The 10,185-nt window shown below is 43.8% G+C and overlaps 2 protein-coding genes across 4 annotated transcripts in view; one reads left to right on the top strand and one right to left on the bottom strand.

Annotated features, from left to right (window-relative positions):
* Positions 1-656, bottom strand: part of LOC119274291 — a 6,366-nt gene extending 5,710 nt beyond the window's left edge. The window contains exon 1 of one of the 3 annotated variants that reach the window (XM_037554968.1): positions 587-656. The gene's annotated coding sequence lies outside the window, so the exon portion shown is untranslated. The remainder of the gene's footprint in view (positions 1-586) is intronic. The other 2 variants (XM_037554967.1, XM_037554966.1) reach the window with 2 other exon arrangements.
* An 8,027-nt stretch (positions 657-8,683) lies between these two features.
* On the top strand, positions 8,684-9,862 carry LOC119280454. The gene has a single exon (XM_037561293.1). It carries the CDS (start codon positions 8,684-8,686, stop codon positions 9,809-9,811), a length of 1,128 nt encoding a protein of 375 aa, XP_037417190.1. The 3' UTR covers positions 9,812-9,862.
* The last annotated feature ends 323 nt before the right edge of the window (positions 9,863-10,185 follow it).

The following is a 10,185-nucleotide window of genomic DNA, read 5'->3' as shown; positions in this document are numbered from 1 at the left end:
AAAATACGCTACCAGACGACTTAAAAAAGAATTGAATTTGAACTGTTGAAATGATCGTATAGGATACTTTTTTCTTTAGTGGATCATATAGGATACCTATCGTATCATAGTACATAGGTTGCTTTAGCGCACTGGCAATTGGTGCCAGTACAGCTCAGGACTACTCTAGATCGAGCACCCCACTATTTTGTAAATATTTCTGTCTCTGCCAGTGGGCCATTCCTGTTTAATTAAAAGCAAAAAGTAATGGGCGACGCGACCGCGAGGAGTCGATAGCACGAACTCCGCGGAATATGGGTCGCGTACTGACCAATGCAACAGGAGTTCGATCGTGCATGTAGTATGTTATAAGCATTATATATTTCAACCCTATTTTGTTTGAATTTTTCGGCCGAAAAAAATCTGAAATTTTGGAGATTTTTCGAAAACCGATCATTTCTATCCCTGGCAAAAAGAAACAGGAACGAAAAAAAAAACCTTGGGAAGAACACAACAGAAGCATTTGCTGCTGATGCTAGCACTAATCAAATACAGTAGGGAAGTGCTACAAAGCACATAAAGAGTACATCACACGTGTGTACCATACCCGATGGCAGCTTCTTCATATATTCTGCCGAAATGGACGCTGGAAATATGTATGTGTCTTAGCTACCTGTGCCACTCTCCTGCTAACAATGGCATATATAAGGCAGAGCTAGAAGAGTAGACGTCACTGAGGTGCTTGCATGTGGCCCACGATTCTTATCTCTGACTCTACACTTTTTAATTATACAACCTTTATGAATTTGACAATAACCCACACGTCATCATCTAGAGGTAAATGATGTACTCCCTCTGTTCCATAATATAGTGCATATCGATTTTTTTAAAAGTCAAATCTCATAAACTTTGACCAAGTTTATGGAGAAAAATATTTACATCTAGAATGTCAAACATATATCATTAGATTCATCGTAAGATGTAGTTTCATATTTTACATTTTTTGTATTGTTGATATAAATAGTTTTCTCTATAAACTTAGTCAAACATTGCAAAGTTTGGCTTAAAAAAATCTATACACACAACATTATGGAACGGAGGGAGTAGTTACCTTCACGAGTCCGGATTTTCTACCCTACCATGTAGCTACATGGCCACACAGCTACAACTTCACTTGATGGTATGACTGTGATATCTAGTTTTTCTTGCCATGATGCGACTACGATATCTAGGTAATACACTTAATATAGTTATGGGTCATCGGTCACATGAACTTAATGAATGTCCATTTTAAGCCTATTTGAGATAAATTTAAGGCAAGTTTTGTATGTTAGCTAGATGTTTTATTAGTAAAATCTTGTTTCACAAGTTTTATTCATGTTTGTGAAATAACCTATAGTTGAATGATTAGGAGGACAGTAGTATCCCAAGCCCACCAGGGTTAAAGTCCTAGACTTTACATCGATGCTCGCATTATTTCTGGATTTATTTCAGGCTTCCAACCTTGTTCGTTCAGTGGGGAGAGACGTTCCCGTCGACTGCGAGGCGCTTGTGGTGACTTCGTAAAATCTCAAGATGTTATACCGGCTCAGTCTCCCGGAGTTGCTCATAGGGGTAGGGTGTGCGTGCGGGCGTTCATAGGGGTGAGTGTATGGTCGTGTATATGAGCGATTTCGATTGTACTGTGCTAATTTTTTTTTCATGTTTCTCCGAGTTTCGTCTTGGATCTTTTTAGAGAACGGGTCGAAAAGGACAAGGCCTTATAAGAAAGCCACATGTACAAGCCAACTGAGGTTACCAAACCGTCAGCAAGATGGTTCACATGAATTGTTTTTTTTTTGCGAAGAAGGTTCACATGAATTGTTATATATACATGTTTGAGGAAGGTTTGCGAACATGTTTCGATTATCTCACTGGACAAGGTTCAGTGACCATATAACAACACAGGAGCATTAAGATATGAAGTTTTCATTTTTTTGGATAATGTATTCATAGATTATATAAAAAACTAACCTTTGTCTGAATGAGAAAAAAAAAATCTGAACTTTGGTGGACAAAAATCCAACCGTGAGGAAAAAAGTAAAACCAACTGCTCATGTCTCATGAAGTAGGGACTTTCTACTCGATCTTGAATAGCTAAGAATTAGAGAAAGAAGTACAGGTAGTGTTTGTAATTTTTGTTATTTCTGATGTTCGTTGTACTGCCATGATTGGAAATGGATAGATCAGAAGTTTTTCTCATAAAAAAAGAAAAGGAAGTACACGTAGTGTTCTCAATGGTGAGAGGGCTAGATATTGAACGTTCTTTACGAAATTCGATCATGTCTTTGCAAAACGTCACCTTGATCGACAATTGGAACGAGTGGTTTGAGGTTATAATCATGGAACAAAAACATATTTTTCAGTCACACAGTTGCGCGTACAAAGCAAATGAATAAAGGCACCATGCAAAAGCAAACATACGTGTGGAATAAGAGCAGCATACGTGCGGAAGTGGGCTGACTTTACTACTTCATTGCGTGGCTGGACAAGTGGTTTCGTGGATGAATCGTCGCCTCATGCCGGGATAATGAAAACTCCACTTAAACATTGCCACCAAATAAAGTAGCGTGCTTTCAATCCCCAAAAAATCATTCAATAATGATAACTACTTTTAGTCACGTATGGATGAAAAGCACGTAACGTACGTGGAATAACTTTTCCACAAAAAATCATGGAATAATAAAGAAAAAAAATCAGTCACCGTTAGGGCATTCCTAACTGATCCCCTATATATACAAAGGAGCATCCGACGGAGCAAAATCTTAGCAGAGTATTTTTACTCCACTAAGATTTGGCCAGAGCTAGCCGATTCCCAATACATAACAGAGTAAAATTCAAATTTGTATAATACTTCAACCTACTTTCGATTTAAACAACCAATATTGGCCACATTGTCTTGGCAACCGAATTTAAGCAATCGAAATTTAAACGACCCTATCCATTTCCATGTGTGCGTCTCACGGTCGGTGATCTACCCATGTCCCCATGCTCGTTGGCGGACGCCGATGTTTTTCCTCAGCGATTTCCACGGTGGAGGGAGCTCGGGGAAGTCGGAGATGCGGTGGGCGGTGGCCGCATCGAAGGGGCAGCGGTGGCTTGAGGACGCGCCGCATGAATACGGACCATGGGTGTGGCGGGGCGGATATGAGCTGCGGATCAGCGGTGGGGAGTGCCGGCAATGGGGCCCGGCCATTGGGAGGTGGGGGCATCAGGGAACAGGAGCGGGAGTCACCGGCGGTGAGGGATGGGGAAGAGGCGAGGAAGAGAATGTGGTGAGGAAGAGGAGGCGAAGAGGAGATTTTTTACTCGGCCGCCGTGTGATGGAGTAAATATAGAGAGGTGGGGCATGGCTAGGTGCCAGTACGTAATTGTTGGAATAAGCCACGTCGCATGGAGTGGTCGGGCTCGTCGGATGCGTCGGGTGCGCGCGGGACGGGAGGGACGCACTGGTGGTGTCGGGCTCGTCGGGCGCGTCGGGTGCGCGCAGGACGGGCCGGAAGTGTGGCGTATGTGTATGGCGGTGTGTGGCCGTGAGGGCTGGATACACAATGTAGCCAAGGTGGGCATCAAGGAAGTTTCTCTTGGCAAAGCCATTTTGGTCTTCTTCCTTGGTGCATGTGTGTGTGCGTGCGTGTGTAGAGTTCGTCACCATGTGTGTGTTTGTGAGAGCTAGAAGAAGAGCGGCGCTGCGGGAAGCGGCGGCAACAACAGTAATGAGATGAAAGAACATTACGTATGTGGAATAAGATGCACCCGGCCTGGTCAGATTTTGCTTGGGAAACACATACAGAAGCAGGCTAAACAAGGACACATCCAGCAGAGTTGATCACTGACCATGTACTGGTTGATTTTTCATCGCAATCAAGGATCGGAAACAACCTAGAGATTTCTCTACCTATGAGTACTAGTACTCCAGTTTGTGTGGCTGGTCAAGTTCAACTCATCGATCTGATATCATTCATGGGAGAAAACTGGCCAGGACTTCTACTGCTTTTTTGTTTTGAATGAAAGAGCTTTATTAATCAGATGGCAGGATTACACTCCTTCCACACACAAGTCATAAGGAAGGTCGGAACATAATTAATCCATGAGCATCTCTCCTAGAAGCACTACAATGCCATGGGATGACTGCCGCCATCATCGAGAAGTCCACCAACCCTGCCCCGTTTGAGGCGGTCGTTGTCATGTTCCTCCGGCGGCGCCCATGGGCAAGCATCAGGGTGGCGGTGCCAAGCCAGGCACCCCCTCGCCTAACCAGGGCGCCAACAAACGAGGGCGTTAAACCAACAATGGTGGCTATCATAGCGGGCGTTAAACCAACAAACGAGGGCGTTAAACCAACAAACGAGCGCATCCACCCACATTAACCCTTGGACCAGCCATGTATATTCCTACCTTGTTGCTCTTCCGTCGCCGCCGCAACCGCTCCCAAGTCTTCTCGGCTCGCGCCCGCAGGCCCACACGGCGTTTGGCTGGCCTCTCTAGTACGGGGGGCCTCCCTTTGGCGCCCATCTCCAGCCGCCGGCGCTGCACGTGTGATGCCTACTACGCAGTCTTTCTTCTTGTAGAATCTGTTTGGCCTCCAAACGTAGAGTTTTGTAGGATAACAGCAAATTTTCCTCAAGTGGATGACCTAACATTTATCAATTTATGGGAGATGTAGGATAAAGATGCTCTCTCTCGACAACTCTACAATCAAATACTAGAAATCTCTTGTGTCCGCAACACACCCAATATAGTGGTAAATTGTATAGGTGCACTAGTTCACCTAAGAGACGATGATACAAGTGTAGTATGGATATTAGATACTGGTTTTGGTAATCTGAAATAACAAGAACAACAAGGTAGCAACTGACAAAAGTGAGCACAAACGATATTACAATGCTTAGAAACAAGGCCTAAGATTCATACTTACATTAGTGCAACCTCTCAACAGTGCTAACATAATTGAATCATATGATCACCCCTCAACGTGCGACAAGGAAAGACGACCCGTTACACTCAAGAGGGCCAGAACTTGGGTAAACACCATCTCGTTCGTTCCCGTTACACTCGATCCGAGATCTATAGCTTGGGACCCCATACCCCGAGGTCTGCCGGTTTTGACACCGACACTAGTGCTTTCATTGAGAGTTCCGATGTACGATCGCCTGAAGGATCAATGGCTCATCTGCAGATCAACTACCCCAGCATCCTCGGGAGCGTTCCGCCCCTGGCTAACTTTTTGTGTTCGGCAGCATGGTTTTTTGCACCTACTCGACAGACCATCTGACCTCGGACGAGAACTACACCCCAAGTCGGATCGTGACCTTTGGCAGCCTCGAGTACACTGCGGACTACTGTGGTGAGCTCGCACTACTAGGAGAAAGCTTATAGATAGAATCTTAGCAATAGCACGGGCTTGGGGAGCAGCGCTACTGCTACTTAGTATATATTATAGATTGCACCAGCATAACGGACTATCATCCCGTCCGCACCCTTATCAACTCTGGCGCCAAACTATTCATCTCTGATGGCGATTTCCTACATAACCCTACCATCTATTATTGTAGATTAACCACCGCACTGCAGTACATGACTATCACTCGTCCTGACCTGTCCTATGCCACTCAGCAGGCCTATCTCTTCATGAATGCCTCATGCTCCTCCCACTATAAGCTTGTCAAACGCATCATTCGGCATCCTAGACTAAGGCCACCACATTAACCCATCCTCGCCATCCACTCTCTTAGCATATTGAGACGCGGACTGGCCGGTTGCCTCGATACATGAAGCTCCACCTCTAGTTTTTGCATTTCTGTTGGGGATAATTTGGTATCTTGGTTGTTGAAACAACTGCTTACTGTTTCTAGGTCAAGCGCTAAGGCGGAGTACCGGACTGTCCACATCATTGCCGAGACCACTTGGTTACGTTAGTTGTTGCAGCCGTTCTGATAATGTCTCTGATGTGTAAATGTCCGCTAACCTAGTGTAGCATCGACACACAAACCACATTGAGATTGATATTCATTTCGTGCGTGACAAGGTTTCTCTTGGCAAAGGTTCTTGTGCTTCATGTCCCTACAACTTCTCAGTACGCGGACATCTTCGTGAAGGGCTTTCCTGCTGCTACATTCACTCAACATTTGGCACACCCACACTGAGACCGCGGGGGGCTATTAGACTGGGATAATACCAGCCGAGTTGGTCTTGCGCTCGACCCACGTGCCACCGCCCTTGCACGGGCCATGCAGGGTCAGCTATACTTATCTCCTCATGCAATCTACGATCGTGAGTTGAGTAGTTGGTGTGTGCGTGTGTTGTATCTCCTCTCTCTCTCCCTCAGTGTACTCTCTTGTATTGTGCTATACCCCTAAGAGGATGAACACGACTTGCATCTTGAGCTCAGTCTTATCGTCTATCATAATCAACACATATAAGTGCTCCCAGGTACCAATCTAAGGTGTGATACAAAGATTGGACACAAAAGAAGAACTAGGGTTTGGAGATGAGATGGTGATGATGAAGATTTTGATGAAGGTGATGATCCCCATGATGATTGGAGTATTCGTGATGATGAAGGCTTTGATTTCCACCTTTTGGAGAAAATTTTCCCCAGCAGAATTGCTTCGCCTAAGAGCAAAAGTGCTCTGCCCAAGCCAGCCTCACAGATGGCGGCGGAAAGTCCCGAGGAATTTCTATGGTTATTTCTATGGCAAAAGTGATTTTAGATCCAAAGGGCATCAGGAGATGGCCACAGAGGCACCACACAGCAACATGGCGCGCCCTAGGGGTAGGGCACGCCACCAAGGCCTGTAAGCCCCTGGTGGCTCCTCTCTGGTCCCTCTTTGCTCCATAATTCTTCATATATTCCGTTTTGAGCTCCGGAGATGCTTTTCTTTTGTTGTTTTTCAGTTCTAGATTCCAGCTGTCCGATAATCCCACTCTCCTTGCATTCTTGCATTTTAAGAGAGAGAAGTCTTAAAATTACACGATGTTGTAAAATATATCAATAAAACAGGATAAGTTATAGTAGAAAATAATGATGCAAAATGGATGTATCAGGCCTCGTTCATTCTTCTTCTTCCATTTTGTGAACTTATCTGCCCCGCAAGGTCGGTAAAAAATTCTGAAAATATATTTCCATTTCACACTGTACCCAAATCATGTAGTGGCATTTGCAAAGAAAAAAAGTTGCAATAATAAGATGCTGCACCCTTTTCTATCTATATGTTGTAGTCGTTGCCTCTCTCTTTAAAAAAGAAAAGAAGTTCTTGGCTAAAGCTTAATATTACTAGGTCGTCTTGGGCTAGAGCATGGCATGCCAAGGTTGGTAGTGCAAAGTTCCTTTTCCTTCCCCGCGCCTTGGTCGTTTTCGTTCCACGGAAGGACGACCTCCACACATCCAAAGGTTCGGATTCAAAATAAAATGACAATTAACAGTCATCTCCGGTAACTGCAAGGAAGTTTCTACTGTACATTATTCCTAGCTACTTGGATAGCTAATCTCGTTTGAGTCATCGGCTTCGTTGCGATGTCCTTTCCGCGTGGTTTGCTATCCATCCAGTTTGAGTGTTCCGAACCAAAGCAGTTTGGCCTTTAGAGAAGAGCCAGGGCACGTAGTAAGCTCTTCGTTCTGTCTGAGGGAACTTCCGGCCAAAGCTCATCGGACATCATTTTGAGATGGTACGGTACGCATCCCTCTCTATCCCTTCACCGACAGTCCACTGCACTTCTTTCTTGTCTGACAACTCGAAGTCTCAAGTAGCGGCCAAGATGAAGAACATGCGACCGAACAGCCATGGCACTATTCGTCATACCATCTCTTTGTAGTCCTATATGAGAAGATCTAGGCAGTATAACCCGTTGGTCCCCCATATATACACGCCTTAGATGTATAGCTAGCTTGAACAAAGCGATCCGTGCTATACAGATTGTTCCTTCAATAACTTCTATCATTCTCTGTGTACCATTACTTCATAGAAAAACCTGTATTTTATCCCCAAACTGTTCCAAATAATCTAGTGGTTCTGGATTCTTAAACTCTAATACCATACCGATTACACTCCTAATTTAGAAAAAGGATATCAGTTTTGTTGATGATCCGTGCAAGGGTTCTACACAAATCCGTGCCCAGTCAAAATACTGAAATAAAAACTCAAATATGTCAACAACAATAGCGAAGAAAACTCCAGATGTTGTAAAGAAGGAAAATAGTATATTAATGGAACAGAAAATCTAGCTAAATAACACAAAGTTATAAACAAACTCAAATCCTCAAAACCACTCTGGCAAGTTTAGGTTACATAAACCATTTGTGAACATTAAGTAAAATAAAGCTATATTTATCATCCATGTACTATTTGAGGTCTTCTTGAAGTTTCTAGTGTTTTTTAGAAAACTTAAAATGTTCAATTAATGTTTTTTGTTCCGGCTTGTTTTTTCAAAATTCCTAGCATCTCATTTTTTTTGAATTTACGGATTTAATATATTTAATATGTGAGTACTAATTAATCAAAGATTTTTCAACTATTTTTTCTGGTTTCCACAATATTTATGTCACTCTAAGCATATATTTAGTATTTGCTGATTATTCGGCCATGATGACGTGTTGTGATATTGATTTTTGATTTAGGCTGAGTTGTTAAACCGTTACCGTGGCTTGGCGGAAGGAGTGGTGGTTATGATATGCCCAGTGCTTCTTGCACTGGCTCTGAACATAGTTGATCTCAATGGCAAGGCGTACGGTCATGGTGTCCCCTTCGCCATGATCACCATGGCAGGCTTAACTTTGATGACCGGCATTTGCCCCTTGCTGGTGTGTTGCTTCTTGGAGGGATTCCCTGGCTGGGGCGTAAGTCTTGTCCCCGTAACAACGATCCTGGCAACCCTTTCATCGTGTTGCCTTGTCGTCCTTGCTTGCTTAATTGCACAATCCATTGTCTCCAAATCCATTTTTATCACCGTTGGAGTCATCTGTGGAATCTTGGTCCTTGTTCGAATTGTCTGCTATAGCGTGTATGACAGACGGAACAACGATGGGCGGGAATACACAACATATATGCACAATGTACTAGACGAATCACATGAGTTCTTGATCGGTGTCACTGGAATTCTGTTTCTAGGGTTCGAAGGTCTAGCACTCGATGGTCATGGCCAGACGGGTGACAATATCAGGGAATTAGTGGGCTATATTAGTTTCATCATCTGCACATTTGGTGTGTGCTTGATGTTTCTGGAGATGACACCACCTCGATGGTTTGCGGTACATAGGCATGGTAGCAATCAAGAGAGGACTGAGGGAGAGCAACAAATTGTGTGTTTAACTCTCATCCTAGACTGCATCATGGCGGTTGGTATCTTTGTACTATTGTTGGTTGTCATGCTTAAGCTCACGTCTCCTAAGGTTGCCCTATGGGTCTTACTGCCACCAGCTGTAAGCTTTGGTCAGCTCATAGTCCTAGTCGTGTTGATGGAGAACACAGAAGTTGAACAGGAATCTAGTCCAGCATCACTAGAACTTACAAAGGCCACCTTCACTGGATTCTTGGCTGTGTCGATAACAACTATCAGCAGCACATCGTCCAACAACTTGACTGGATCTTTCCTTCTATTATCTTCCATGGCTATTGGGTTTGGTCTTTCATGGAGGCTCCTGTCCCAGGCTAACATAAGAAGAGGTCTCTCCAGTTGTGTTTCATCTGCTCATGTTGCTTCTGCTGCTAAGGTTGCTTCCTTTTGTACACATTTATGCATTGTAATATCTACAATTCTATTTGTAGCAATGGCTTGTAATGCGAACGGTAAATGATCGACACCAATTAGCAGAAAAAACATTGTGTGCTATTGTTATAGCATTGAATCATAGCCTATCTTCTGCACTTATTTTTGCACCCGCACATATTTTCAGATAAGTGTATCACAATTCATATATCCTGAGCAGTTGACAAATGTACCAAGCATGTCCTGAAATTGCTAAAATGATCAATGCAGAATTCAAGATCTCACAAGTACATCAAGTGAGTCAACACAAGTCTTAACAAGACAGAGGCCCAAACCGCCACGCGTAGCATGCCATGTAATTGGGCGCCAAAAAACTCCCACCAAAGACACCATAAATAAGGAAGATTGCCCCTACAGTGCAATGAAGATAGGCAAAAATTGTTGGGCTTCAGTTCCTCATGT

The sequence above is a fragment of the Triticum dicoccoides genome, chromosome 3B, assembly GCF_002162155.2.
Source record: "Triticum dicoccoides isolate Atlit2015 ecotype Zavitan chromosome 3B, WEW_v2.0, whole genome shotgun sequence".
Taxonomy (NCBI): Eukaryota; Viridiplantae; Streptophyta; class Magnoliopsida; order Poales; family Poaceae; genus Triticum; species Triticum dicoccoides.
This window is presented reverse-complemented; position numbering and strand designations above follow the sequence as displayed.